We start from the raw sequence: 15,114 nt of genomic DNA, 5'->3' as shown, positions 1-15,114 counted from the left end.
TATAACTGATACAGTCTCCCATGACATCCTTATAACAAAGTTGAGGAAGTATGGGATAGGTGAGTGGACAGTGAAGTGGGTCGAGAATTGGCTGACTGGCAGAGTGCAGAGGGTTGTCGTTGGCGGTGCAGTGTCTGGCTGCAGGGCTGTAACTAGCGGCGTCCCCCAGGGGTCTGTGCTGGGTCCGGTCTTGTTCAACATCTTCATCAATGACCACCCTCAGCAAGTTTGCTGATGACACGAAGTTGGGAGGATTGGCTGACACACCTGAAGGCTGTGCTGCCATTCAGCGAGACCTGGACAGGCTGGAGAGCCGGGCAGTAAGAAACCGGATGAGGTTTAACAAAAGCAAGTGTAGAGTCTTGCACCTGGGTAGAAATAATTGCATGCACCAGTACAGGCTGGGGGAAGAGCTGCTGGAGAGGAGCTCTGCTGAGAGGGACCTGGGCGTCCTGGTGGACGACAGATTAACCATGAGCCAGCAGTGTGCCCTTGTAGCCAAAAAAGCCAATGGCATACTGGGGTGCATTAAAAAGAGCGTGTCCAGCAGGTCGAAGGAGGTGATCCTCCCCCTCTACTCTGCCCTGGTGAGGCCTCATCTGGAATATTGTGTCCAGTTCTGGGCTCCCCAGTACAAAAAAGACAGGGATCTCTTGGAAAGAGTCCGGCGGAGGGCCACAAAGATGGTGAAGGGCCTGGAGCATCTCCCCTATGAGGAGAGACTGAGGGAACTGGGTCTGTTTAGCCTTGAGAAAAGAAGGCTGAGAGGGGACCTGATCCAGGTCTATAAATATTTGAGGTGTGAGGGGCAAAGTGGTGAGGCCAGACTTGTCAGCAGTGTGTGGAGGAGTGACAAGGGGAAACAGACAGAAACTGGACCATAGGAAATTCTGCACTAATGTGTGCAATAACTTCTTTATGGTGAGAGTGACAGAGCACTGGAACAGGCTGCCCAGGGTGGTTGTGGAATCTCCTTCTCTGGAGATATTCAAGACCTGCCTGGATGCCGAGCTGTGCGACGTGGTGTAGGGAACCTGCTTTGGCAGGGGGGTTGGACTCAATGGTCTCTGGAGGTCCCTTCCAACCCCTACAATTCTGTGATTCTGTGAATATCATGGGGTGGTTTGGATGGGGAAAGACTACCCCTTTGAATGACCTTTTGTCAGGGCATGTCCTGGGATTCCTAGGATCCTCAAAATGCAGCACTGCTTCTGTCACTGAAAAATGGGGCCCTGTGTGGGACGGAGGGAGGGTCCATGAGTCCCTGGCCCACCTGACTGAGTATTTCCATGGTCTTAGCAAAGACATACGTACAACTTGAGAATGACAGTTAGCTGCGTTCATGGTGGCATGGCCACTGCTGATGGCCTTGAACTGTCTGAATATAACTGAAGAGGCTCAGGCTGATGCAAATCAGCTATTGAATGACAGTGTTGAAAAACTGGAAAGACAGGTGGCAGTTTTGATGGGGAAAAAACCTAATTCAATCATTCTCCTATGGAAGATCAGGAACATCTTTCTGGAAGACCATGGGGAACCTGTACAAGGGAATCTGTATAAAATGGACTCTGTAAATGAAGGCACTAAAAGGTCAGATTTTGAGGTTCCATTTGGACTAGATCTATTTGAGATCTGACTGATTGTAACCAAAAAATGAAAAAAAAAATGCAGGATAGGCTGGTGGGAGTGCCCTGACCAGTGTCCAACCCCCCAAACCCTGCTGCCCATAATACAGCAGCTGAACTGATGGATATAGTACAGTGGTTTAGACAGAAACCAAGAGAGCATGCCAGCATAGCTGCTCTGGTTATGGGACATGGAGGCAGAAAGCGCTGTGGTGAATGGACTGGAAATTTCAAAACTGACATCCATTACTACTCACCCTGCCCTCAGGCAAAGACTGTATGCTCTGTCCAACATAATGAGGATAGCCATTTGATCAGTGAATGATTTATGGCTGTGTGTCATATAACATGGCCAAATAAGAATGACATACCATTAAATATCAGCCTGTGGTCCTCTATGGAGGACTAACAAAATTATATTAGAGAATTAGGCATGAAAGAGGCAATCTATGAAGATGATTTTGAGAGCCCAGTCAATAAATTTTTCATCAGGAACGAGGGATCTCATCCTACAGCCATCACCTTTACATCAGTATGGGTCTATGTGATCCATACTGAACCCCCCAGTGGCCCTCAGGTGCTGTAATACAACAGGCTGCCCAATTGATGGGGAGACAAGAGTGCCTACGGCCAGATGCAGTCTCTGAATGGTGGTGGAAAGGTCAGAGAACCATCTGCTGCCATGACTTAGGTGTCCAGCCCCTAAGGTAATCCAGTCTGGACCCATTAGGGTCTTGAGACAACCAATGTTTAAAGACCAGATTAGAGCAGGAGTTCAGTTTAAAAAGATCGATGGACAGCATAATCAGGAAAAAATATCTGTTAAACAGGCCCAAGCACTGAGTATTTATAGTCCAACCTTTTCAGCCAAACTAGATATGAATGTAACTCAAGAAGGGTCTGGATGGGGGCTCTGGCAGAGCCAGAGTTCTTTGTGAACCCCTATGAGGTTTTGGTCACAGGTTTGGCATGGAGCAGAATAAAGATACATCACAGTTGAAAAGCATTTATTGGCTACCTATTCTACACTACAGGTGGTAGAACCAGTAACTCAGATTTCAGAGGTTATCGTTAAAACAACAAGGCCAGTCCAGGGGTGGGTAAAAGATCTAACACACATCTCTATGATGGGGGTGGCCCAATCACAAGCAGTGGTGCGCTCAGTTGTTCTGCTTGCCTGCTCCTCAAGGAGTTAGGAGAAATCTATGCCTGTTGTGTGTTCGAGTGCATGCGCAATGCCATGTGGAGGGCTTATCGCAATAAAGATTGGCGGATTTGCTGCGTAGACCGGTCAGAACTCAGATCTGCGTTGTGCTTCCTCCGGCACCAAACGCCCAACAGTGGCAGTTCCGTGTATTGGCCAGCAGGTGGCAGCAGAGACCACGGAAAGAACGTCTGCGGGACAGACCCTGGGGATCCGTTCTCTTTTGATTATAGGGGAAGAACACAAAGATGGAAGAGGAGGGAAGGGGGAAAAAAAAAAAGAAAAAAAGAAAAAAACAAACCACAGCAAACAAATAAAAACTTCTCCAAACGTAGCAAACGTGAATGTCTGTCAATAAATAAATGAGTAATTGAATTGATTTCTGTTTCCACTCTCCCCCGCCCCCCTCAACTTCCGAGATGAAGAAACACCTGATATCAATTGGACAGATGCACACAGTGAAGCCAGGGATGGTCTGAAACGCAAAGCAGCTGAGCAGCTTTTAGAAGAAAACAGAGTGGTAACAACTTCTGTACCTACATTCACCACTCTGAGATCCTGTCTGGGTCTCCCAAGGCTTGTAAATAACCACTGGGTCGGTTCTGATGTCGCGTGATTTGTTGTCAGTTCTCTCATGGTTCTCCGGTCAGTTCTCCGGTGCCAGGATCTGCCACAGGGCATTCTGACCACGGGCATCATGTTTCTACGCTGCCGCCTGCATTTAACAGGCAATGGGACTGCCCAGCATGTGCAAGGCAGCACCTCTGTCACACCACCAGAATGTTTAAGGCTGTTGGGATTGTTGTGAGCGTCCCATTAACACTGAGGCTAGAGATACCCTTAGGGTTGACATTACTATTAGCATTACTTTGATGGTGCCCTATCTGGGTCATTTCCAGGGTTGTCTGGAGTAAGGCACAGTGTCAGGAGAAAAAGAACAGACTCTGTTACTTTATAAAAGTGATAATAGAGAGAGTTCATTGGAAAAAATACAACTCGTAAATAATACAAAGCATGCTTCTGATTGGACGCAGGTATCATCTGGGCTCTGATTAATATTACTTTTAAGGTAAAGATTATTGTTACCTTAATGATTGTTTTTTGGATTATGATCAGGGTTAAGGTTCTTTTTGCTACAAACTTCTAGCATCATTTTTGTTGTTACATTTGGAGTTAGGGACGATTTTAGAATCAGGTTAAGGGTTAGGATTAGAGTTACATTGGGGGTTAATGCTGTTATCTTTACAGCTCCTGTGAGGGTTGGGGTCTGGGTCAGGTGTTTAAAAAATGAAATGAAAAAAGAATTAAAAAAATATATTGAAAGCTTCAGATTTCATTAATCTTTGTGGAAATCATATAATTTGCAACTCAGATCTACCTCTGAGTGCAGTGACTGCCTGTAAATTCGCTGGAGCCTAATATAATATGGCCTTGTGCTTTCCGCTAACTCACCTTCATTTCATTTTCATTACATTTGCTTGGTAGTCAGATTTTGGTGTGTGGATATTTTAAAACAATCTAACTGACATTGGCCAAAAATTAAAAATAAATAAATAAATGCACAACAGCATCAATTGTATCAATTTTTATAGATAAGAATAGCAGTTTCCCTTAGTTTTCTGTGCCTCTTTACTTTCTTACCCTCTCCCCTTGTGTGAGAAACTCTCAAAGTCAAAGATTTCTAGTTAGGCAAAGATGGCAGCGATAGCAGCAGTGCTTATTCATTATTGCAATACTGCGCGCACATCCCCTGTTGGCAAGGGAGAAATTGCACACCAGTCAGTGAAATCAATTCTGTTCTATGCCCTAAACCCACTGCAGGTGATGCTCTCATGGCTCTCATTGGTTGAGAATCTTAGGCTCACAGAATCCTCGAGACTGTTGCTAGGATTCATTTCCATATAAGGTCAATTACCAACCTCTTGTTTTTAGGTCTGCCTTGTACTTTTCTGCGGACAGAGAAGGGCAATGTTTCCAAAAGTCAGTACATTCATTCTGTCCTGTGCTGGGCTCTACCCACCCTGTGTATTTATCTTGTGCTTGTCTCAATTCTACCCATGTCAGAATGCCCCCAGTCTGAACTTAACTCTGTTCAGCAACTTTCTTGGTGCAAAAACTACTTATACAGCTGTTTTACAAGAGGGTTATACATTCAGTTAGGGCCTACACTATGTACTGAAAATACTGGAAACTTCCACTGCAAAAACACAATCTACCTCTCCCATCTGTGCAGCCTTGCAGACCCAGAGCACGCCAGGTTATTTCTGCTTTCATAGCATTTGCATGCTGTAGGGTGAGCAAAAGGTTCTGCTGCTTGATTCTTCTGCAAGAGCTGCCTACCGGCAAATGGTTGCAGGGATGGAGGATGTGACAGAAAGCATTTGTCTCCACAAGAGCAGAGTTACATTCAGTGCAGAGTGTGAGAGTCAGGTTGGTGTGGAAAAGCACTGACACGCTGGGGATGATGCAGTGCTCACATGTCTAACACTCACAGACATTACTGTCAGAAGGATGGTGCTGTGTTGTGCTTCTACCTTTGGCAGCCCCTGGAGAAATGCTGTGGCACACAGAACACCTTTGTATTGCACTGACTGCTGCCATGCAGCATGGATTTAACACACCAAATCCAGAGGAGCATGACTGCATCTAACTGCCCTGAGAAAAACTACTGTAGCTGAAGAGATGAGGAGGCAGCTGCTCATCTGCAGAACAAGCAGTACTGCCAGACACTGGGCCAGGTGAGCACCTCCTGCTGCAGCGTGATGATGACAGGGCTGGAGATGATCTGCAAAGCCAGCTTAAAAGTGGGAGACATGAGTCAACATGGCAGGAGGACAGAGGTGTTAGGGAGCAGCCAAGGCATCAAAGAGTATCAAAAGGCTTTGAAAAGTATCACAAAGCGACAGCCAGGAAGACTGGGATATATCATGAGCAGCAGCCTGGATGCTAGAGATTATTTGCTCCCATACAAAATGGTAGAGATCTTGCTGCAGACATCCCAAAGCCAGGCAAAATGGGAACCCAGAGCTCTGCCTGCACGAACCCCACAGCCAGAGTGTTGCAAGCTGAGCTGCCTTGCTGTTTGTTGCATTCATCCCAATCCCTGTGAATGAAGACTCGGAATGCAGTCAAGGCGATGACTGAGCATGAGAGTGACTTTATTCAATAAAAGACAGGAGGGCTTGAGAGGTCAAGGGTGAAGATGGGACTCCTCTTGTCAAGATGAGAGTGGCTCAGAGCTTGTGCTGCTGCCTGGTGCCTGGGACTGGCAGCCTGACTCTAAGTCCCCATCTAAGATGCTCAGCTTCACCTCACTGATGCTGACCTACTCCTGCATGGTGGTGCTGCTGTTGGGGCACTCGGGCTGTGCTTGGGATGGGCAGCACTGCAAAGGCGCTGGGTCACAATCCAGGCAGGTGACTGCTGTGTCTGGCAGGCTCAGGTCAGGAGCTTCAGCAGAGCCAGGAGATATGAGAGCATGAACGTGGATGAGCCCCTTGTGTCCATCACTGTTACCATGTGGAAGGCTGTCATCCGAATTGCAGCAATTCGTGCTTAATAAGAACTCTCCATTGATGGAAACACACTGCACATCACTACTTGGTTTGGATCTTTGGGGTTGACAAGGGCTCGAATCACCTAGGAAGGCATAGAAACACAAGGGTTAGTGACAAACATTTGCAAGTTGAATCATGAAAGGTTGTTGATATTTGGTAATAGAGTGGCGGCAGGAAGAAGCAAATAGGCTTCAAGCAACAGAGCCACTGTCTTGAAAGTGATCCTCATGCAGGTCCAGCTCGTGTGTTGTTTCACTGTAATCTGCTTCTTTGGGTCTACCTAGTGGGCAGTAGCACTCGAGCTGTTACTGATATCACTGAAAAGAACTGGAGACAATTGTTCTATTCCTAAGAGCTTCAAGGTGCCTAGAAGCACAAATAGAAACCAGCAGTATTTCATCACTTCACCAAAAGGAAGGTCAAACACCTGAGCTGTGAAGAGCAGTTACAGAACCTATGCATAAGATCACACCAGACATACTTTGTTCTAACAACAGTTATGGTACATAGTCCATTTCCTTCAATATTCCCAAAATGAAATGATATGGAGCATTACAGGGAAAGAAACACTGCACACAGACACTATGACCCTGATTATACTCAAGCAGCAGACTTAAAACAAGTCAGAGTTTTAGATTCCAGGATATTTCAGGACCTATCATGTGTGAAATTCAGTTACACAAAAGTGCCTAGGTGCCTGCGTTTCAAGCAACTTTCAGATCACAGCCATGTAAAATAAAAACAAATTCAGTGCAGAAATAGCAATCCTGTACCTTAATACTCATGAGATTATCCATTTTTTACAGCACTCTGACTAAGTTCTAAAACTTGCTCATCCCAGTTCACTTCAACAAGTTCCACCAGTTCAAGCAACGCAGTTCTGAGATCCTGTGTATGTTATGCAGATAGAATTGAACAGTGCAGGAATAATCTCTGACAGCTTTAAGAGCTCCGTTCTGCTTACAAACTCTCAGTCCAAAATTATTCGCAGTTTTAAGGCAATGAACACCTGAAGCAGTTGGATCATCTGCCATTTGCTGCATTCTGCTTCTTGGCATCATGATTAGCACAAAGGGTTTTCTGCTGTCCTGCAGAGATGGACAAAGTCCTGCTTACAAATGGACCAAGTTCCAGTGTACAGCAGAGTTTGTACCAGACTAACAAGCCACGTCATTCAATTCATTTGCTCAGGTTGTTATGCACTCAGAAAGGAAACAGAACTAACTGTTGAATTCTGAAGGTAATCTGTGGGGTCCTGTAGAGGGTGTTTTTTACAGCTAGTTAGCTGAGAAGGGTCGTAAACACGGTGAGGTTAATCAAGCAGCCATAACACCTGCAAGGACAGTGAGAACATCAGGATGCCCTGTGATGGTTAGAAACTAGCCATGGTTCTGGGAACTCAGCAAGGGAGTATCTTTCAGGATGATAACAACAAGCTGTTAAGATACTCGGGGATGGTATGTAATTGGGAACCAATGATGAGCTCCACTTTTGCAATATGTATGAGCTGATTATCCGTATTATAAAGGTACACGCAGCCAAGGAATAAACGAGATTCGCTGATCATGTCAATGACAGGTGTGGTCGTCTGCTTTTCTCCCGCCGTTCTGCAACATCGTTGTTGTTTAGTGTCACTGGGTTCGTTAAACTGCTGTTCATTCTCAGATCGTTGGTTTTTTTTCATTTTTTCCCTCCTAGACCCATTCACAATCTCCCTTCCCTTCCCCTCTCGGCCGCGCTGCACCGCGCTGTTAGAGAGGGGAGGTTCTTTGTTCCTTCTCTCCCTGGGTTTGTTCCCACTGTCACCGAGTGAGCTCTAGAGAGAACTCCGTGACACAAACTCATTGCAAAGTCTAAGCTAGAAGAAGCATCACCTCAGTGTATCCCAGAAAAAGAACAGCGTTGAGATTTTAATTAGTTTTGGTTTTTTGTTTTATTGGGGGTGGGTTGTTTTTTGTTGTTTTTTTAGGGTTTTTGGGGGGTTTTTTTGTCTTTTTTTTTTGTTTTTTTTTGGGGGGGGGGGGGGAGGGGGGGGAGGGGTGCGAGGGGAAGGGAGAGGGAGGGGACAGTTGTTTGGTTGTTTTTAATATACAATAAAGTTATGCAGTTCTGCTGTCAGTCGCCTCAGAGAGTTCCCGAAGGAGCTCAACCACATTCTGCTCAACATCGAGTTGTTCCATTGAGTGGAGCAATGGTAGTCTTGCAGATGGAGCAATGCAGGAATTCTGACAGGATCTCCAGGTGTATCCAGTTCATCATCTGAAAGCTCCGCAACCAAATTGGAAGGGACCAGTCCTCTTGTGCCATCTGTCAGCTCTCCCTGAAACCAGCCATTCTCACCCACATCTCCAAAGACATTACGCATTGTCCGGCAGTCAGAGGAAGCTCGTTTTCTGGGTCCTCATTAGGACTCTCAACAGGAATGTAGCTGTGTCGAGCTAAGAATCTTCAAACTGCTGGTGATACCTGTCCTGGAGAATGCAGGATGAAGGACAAAAGCTCTGCTCTCACATTCAGGGCCATCCTCTGACAGAAGGCAGCACTCAGGACTGTTCCCAAGGATCTCTTTCATGACTTTGAGTTCAAGCTCCTGGTTTTCCAGATGACCTTGAAGACTTCGGGCCTCTTCAATGGCAGAATGGAACGGACTGGAGCTATTACGGAGATTCTTGTTTGACTGGGTCAGAGTCTGTCTCGTTGCCTTCCCCAGCTCCATCTGCTGCTTCTGCTGCTCTCTTTTCCCTCTTGCGTGCTCTGTGAGAATGAGTTTCAGAAAGCACTACTCACTGACAGGAAATAAGGGGAAACTTGAAAGACTTTGCAACCTAAGTCCTGGCAGTGTACTGCCAGCGGCTGATTTGGCCGTCCAGGATCCTGGCACCACAAATGCTTCATTGCCAAATGCAGCAATAAGGTGTTCTGGGGAAAGGCCAACTCACAGGTAGTTTTTGAGCACCCATATCACAGTACCAACAGCCAGCACCAGCGCAGGCAGCAGCATCGCTGAGACCGTCATCGGAATGCGGCGCTTCCGCACAGATCTGTGAGCAGCATCCTCTGTGCTTTTGCCTGTGTTCATCCCTGGAAGAAATGAGACAATGTCCCACGTTACCTTCAGCTGCGCTACAGATAATCTCTCAGTGTGCTTCATGGACCCAAGAGGTCATTTTGTCAGTGGGTGCCTCCGTCTCTGGTGCCGAAGCACCGGAGGACAAGAAGGATTGCTTCCACCTCTCGTTGGGTATGGAGAGGCTGCACAGGCACTACCCGTGTCCTCCTCTGGGCCGAGAGCTGGGGCTGTACTCTGGGGTCTGGGCTTGGTCCGTGGGGAGAGCTACAGAGCAGAATCCCTCACACTTTTCCCGGCATGTGTGTCCTGAGCTCCCCCTGTGGGACGCCCCCCAGGCTGAAGGTCAGGCTTCAGCCAGCACAGGGCACATCCAGAGCCAGCCCAGGGGAGAAACACTCCTGCAGGCTCCTACCACACAAGACCCTGCTCATCACCCTCAGGTGGCTTCGTTCCAAAAGGGCAAACTCTGCGATCTGGGAGCGGTGGGAACTGAGCAGGGTCACAGAGGTCTGCAAGTACCTTCCCTGGCACATTGCTGGAACAACTCTCCACACCCCACGAAGGCCAGCCATTTTCAGAGAGCCACCCCTGGCTTCTTTTACATGTGCTCTATGCTCACATGCTCAGGTCTGGCTGCTGACCTGGTGTGCAAGAGCTGGCAGCAAGAGCCTGCAGGCACGCAGTGACTCTGGTTCGTGACACCGTATGATCATAGGACAGAAATTACCTGGCATGCCGGTTGGTGCTGCCTGCATTCCTCTGTCTGGGACGGGCAGTGTGGGATATCCACCTTCCTGCAGTGCATCCCTCTCACTTTGTTGGTCCGTTCCTTTAGAAAGAAAGCAGGCAGTAGGATTGGGATGTCACGTGCCCTCATCGAAAACTGAGCTTCTCCAATCCCGAGCTCAGGTAAAGTCCAGGCCCCCCCCCAAGTACACTGTGAGCCCCTCTGTTACCCAAGGGCATTTGGGCCCTCCCAGCTATTGGACAATGCTGACTCCCTCACACCTCTTGAGAAATCAGCTCCTGTGCAAGGCCCTCACATACTGTGCTGTCACCAGCCCGTCACAGCCAGGTAGCTGCAGGCTGAAATCCAAGCTCTAACACACAGTCCAAGCCTTCAGAATTAGCATCTCCACCTCATTTCCAGCATTAGCAAAGGCAGCCAACCCTGCTTAGGACGCTCCTCCTGCCTTGAACTTGCTCAGCTGCACGGAGGGCTTTGGATGAACAGAAGCACAGCGCTTGCCACTTTGCCACTTGCTGCCATCTGGGTGCCAATGACTGCACAAAGCAGCTCTGACAAGTAATGGTTGTGCTGGGGGAGCAGCTGCCTCTGGGTCTTGGCTGGATGCAGACCATCTGGCAGCAGACCAGCTCTGGTGCTTGACAGCACCTGCAAGGTGATACACGGAACACGGCTGCAGCACGGCTCTGACCCATCCCTTCCTGCTGTGCAGGCTACAGCCTGCCCACACCTGTATATCACACCTCAGCTTCCCAGGTCCCACAGTGAATAGACTGAAGTATACCCACCACGCTCTGCCTTCTCCATTTCCTTCAGCAGTCGCTTCAGGAGACGGGATGAGCCCTGAGAGTATTTTCCTCGATTGGATTCATCCTCTTCTCTTTCCGGACCTTAACAGAATGTATGAAGTTAAATATCATGTGCATGAAGATCTGAAGATCAGCGGCGAGTCAGCCAAGTCAGTGAAGACAGAGTACTCACTGCTGGGATTCCAGCTGGGCTCCAGCACAGGAGGAAACCGATGACCGGGCAAGGCCCACACTGGGGGCACTTCTGCAACCAAAGACCCATGAAAAGTTTTAGTCACACACTACAGCATCAACTGAGTAGCAGAGCATACAGGGGACAGGGCCTGCAGACACAAGTGCGATCAGACACAGGTGAGGAGAGCTTCCGGCACATGTGGGGGCCTCCTTTTCCCTGAGTGACCTGTAGGGTCTGGCGGTGGTTGGGGAATGCCACAGCCCAAATACAAAGGTCTGGGCTCCCTCAGCTGCAGAGGGGCAGCGGTAACCTTCCCACTGAAATGTTGCAGCTCTCCGAGAGAAAAAATACTCATGGCTCATATGTGCAAACCCTTCCAGGCACAAACAGGCTTGGAAGACCTGGAGAGGATCTCCAGTAAAATTGCACCCAGGTAAACCATGAGAGCATGAACGTTTCAGCCTCCAAGGAAACAGACACTCACAACTTACCCCTGGGTTGTCCCCCAGGCACAGGCATGAAGTCCGGATCCAAAGGAGCATCCGGAAAGGGAGCACGAAGCTCATCATCTAGAATCAAGAACAGATGAGAGAAGTTCCCACTTATATGCACTATATGGTGTGATCTCCTTCTCCCTCAGTAACTGGATGTGGAGAATAACTCAGGTCATGATTTCCAAAGTTGCAGGGTGGACGGGATGACCCGTAGGCTGGCACCTGGCAGCGTATCTCCGGGCCACGTGCCACATCTCTCACAGATTACGTGGAAGAAGATGCCCATCACCCCCTACCCAGCAACACCCCCATGGAAGGCAGGCCCCAGGCAAGTGTACTACAGGGCCGTGGGGACACAGCCTGACTTCTTGCTCCCAGCGCTGCTCAGTTTGGGTCCCATCTCTACCCACTCACCTGCTCCCCGTGCTCGCCACGGAGCAGCACAGCTCTCCTGAAAACTCATGGCCACCAATAGGAGGAAGAGGACAAGGCGGGCAGGGTCCATGGCCGCCCCCACACTTGCACCACACTTCCAACACCACCGCTGCAGCCACAGTGAGTGTCGCACTGAGCCAAGCCTGCAGCCAGGCCTTGTGAGCTCATGACGGAGCTCAGCACAGTCATAGGATGGGGCATTGTGACCTCACATCTCTGTGATTCCGGGTGGCGGCTCCCCGCAGGCTGCTGCTCTTGTGATGCACTGCACCAGGGCTGTGTGGGGCTGGTGCTTACATCATAGAAATGCAGAATCATAGAATGGCTTGGCTTGCAAGGGACAGTGAAGAACTCAGAACCCCAGCCCCACTGCCTCGGGCAGAGATGCCACCCACAGAGTCTTGCTGCCCAGAGCTCCATCCAGCCTGGCCTTGAACACCTCCAGGGATGGAGCATCCACAACTTTGCTTGGCAAACTTTTGCAGAGCTTCAACAACCCCAAGAAGGCATTATTTCCAGCCTGGTGCAACACCTCAGGCCACAGAGGTAGTGACGCAATATGCACAGGTTATCCACGCGTGTGAAACGTGCTGCAATTAAGCAAGCCAAGCGGATAAATCCTCTCCAGTGTGGAGGATGATGGCTGAAATACAAACACGGAGAAGCTGACCTTCCCACAGACCCGCCAAGTCAAGTGTCACGTGCTTACATTTTTGTTGATAGATCTGCAGTTTCATCTTTTTTTGATGGCTAAGGAAATCCCCTTTCCTGCACCAAGTGTATTTCCCACGTGTAACGTGCTTCCAAGTCTGATTTTAGTAGCAGATATTGAAGGCTTGCTAGTTGGCACCTCCCATCCCCAAAGTCCCAGTGAACTCACCCACTGCTGGCAACTGGATGCTTGGTGGCGAGAGAACCATCACCTATAGGATCCCACCTGGGTTTCCAGAAACTGTTGCACCTTTGGATACATGGCGATAAATACTGTGTCCATACAACACCCTCATTGAATCAGAGCCTGCCACCTTCCCTACAACCAGGCAAAGGGCGCAAAGGAAGCTGAACTGCTGAACCAGGCACCAATGGGGCTTACGTGTTTGCATCAAAAGACAAAATACCAAGCAGAGAGCATGGGAATCAGATGTTGTTTCTGGAGCAGAATTAAGATTAAAAAAATTGATTTCACAGTCTGACATCAACCCTCCTCCACCCCTCCCATTCCCCCCCCCAGCGCACCCCTCCCTTCCTTCCCTCTTTGTTTAACAAAGACTTTGAATAAAATCATCATATCAATACTACAATTGCTGGCCTGGGATTATTATCACCTCTTTCGGGTTCCTGGACAGGAGAGGTGCACCCCACTGATTTCAGCGGTCCTGCCTGGGTGGTGAGGTGACTTCACAGAATCACAGAATCACAGAATCACAGAATCACAGAATTGTAGGGGTTGGAAGGGACCTCTAGAGATCATCGAGTCCAACCCCCCTGCCAAAGCAGGCTCCCTACACCACGTTGCACAGCTCGGCATCCAGGCGGGTCTTAAATATCTCCAGAGAAGGAGACTCCACCACCTCCCTGGGCAGCCTGTTCCAGTGCTCCGTCACCCTCACTGTAAAGAAGTTCTTGTACACATTCGTGTGGAACTTCCTATGCTGTACTTTCATCCCATTACCCCTAGTCCTATCCCCACGCACTACTGAAAAGAGACCAGCCTCACCACTATGGCTCCCACACCTCAAATATTTATAGACCTGGATCAAGTCCCCTCTCAGCCTTCTTTTTTCAAGGCTAAACAGACCCAGTTCCCTAAGTCTCTCCTCATAGGGGAGATGCTGCAGGCCCTTCACCATCTTAGTGGCCCTCCGCCGGACTCTTTCCAAGAGATCCCTGTCTTTTTTGTACTGGGGAGCCCAGAACTGGACACAATATTCCAGATGAGGCCTCACCAGGGCAGAGTAGAGGGGGAGGATCACCTCCTTCGACCTGCTGGACACGCTCTTTTTAATGCACCCCAGGATGCCATTGGCTTTTTTGGCTACAAGGGCACACTGCTGGCTCATGGTCAATCTGTCGTCCACCAGGACGCTCAGGTCCCTCTCTGCAGAGCTCCTCTCCAGCAGGTCTTCCCCCAGCCTGTACTGGTGCATGCAATTATTTCTAGCCAGGTGCAAGACTCTACACTTGCTTTTGTTAAACCTCATCCGGTTTCTTACTGCCCAGCTCTCCAGCCTGTCCAGGTCTCGCTGAATGGCATCACAGCCTTCAGGTGTATCAGCCAATCCTCCCAACTTCGTGTCATCAGCAAACTTGCTGAGGGTGGTCACTATCCCCTCATCAAGGTCGTTGATGAAGATGTTGAACAAGACCGGACCCAGCACAGACCCCTGGGGGACGCCGCTAGTTACAGGCCTCCAGCCAGACACCGCACCGCCAACGACAACCCTCTGCACTCTGCCAGTCAGCCAATTCTCGACCCACTTCACCGTCCACTCATCTATCCCATACTTCCTCAGCTTTGTTATAAGGATGTCATGGGGGACAGTATCAAAAGCCTTACTGAAATCAAGGTAGACTACATCTACCGCCCCGCCCCCTGTCCACACAGCTAGTGACATCTTCATAAAAGGCCACCAGGTTGGTCGAGCATGACCTCCCCTTGGTGAACCCATGCTGAGGACTGCTGATAACCTCCTTATCACCCAGTTGTCTGGAGATGGCATCCAGAACAAGCTGTTCCATCACCTTCCCTGGGACAGAGGTGAGGCTGACCGGCCTATAATTACCCGGGTCTTCCTTCTTGCCCTTTTTGAAGACTGGACTGACACTGGCCGTCCTCCAGTCTTCAGGCACCTCCCCAGTTCTCCAAGACCTCTGATAGATTACAGAGAGCGGCTCAGCAACGACCTCCGCCAGCTCTCTCAGCACCCGCGGATGCACCCCATCAGGTCCCATGGATTTATGGACCTTAATATTTCCTAGGCACTCACAGACCACCTC

General features: G+C 49.1%; 1 protein-coding gene across 1 annotated transcript; it reads right to left on the bottom strand.

The window, feature by feature from the left end:
- Positions 1–8,426: 8,426 nt before the first annotated feature.
- On the bottom strand, positions 8,427–11,341 carry LOC146759381 (uncharacterized). Its single transcript, XM_085510288.1, has 5 exons — positions 11,186–11,341; positions 10,993–11,094; positions 10,184–10,285; positions 9,326–9,467; positions 8,427–9,140 (listed from the first exon to the last, which is right to left on the bottom strand). Exons 2-5 carry the CDS (start codon positions 11,009–11,011, stop codon positions 9,044–9,046), a joined length of 360 nt encoding a protein of 119 aa, XP_085366414.1. The 5' UTR covers positions 11,012–11,094; positions 11,186–11,341; the 3' UTR covers positions 8,427–9,043.
- Between the last annotated feature and the right edge of the window lie 3,773 nt (positions 11,342–15,114).

Source organism: Coturnix japonica, chromosome 10 (assembly GCF_054131305.1).
Source record: "Coturnix japonica strain WE chromosome 10, WE-NBRP24, whole genome shotgun sequence".
NCBI classification, from domain to species: Eukaryota; Metazoa; Chordata; class Aves; order Galliformes; family Phasianidae; genus Coturnix; species Coturnix japonica.
The sequence above is the reverse complement of the archived record's forward strand: the minus strand, read 5'-3'. Positions and strand labels throughout refer to the sequence as shown.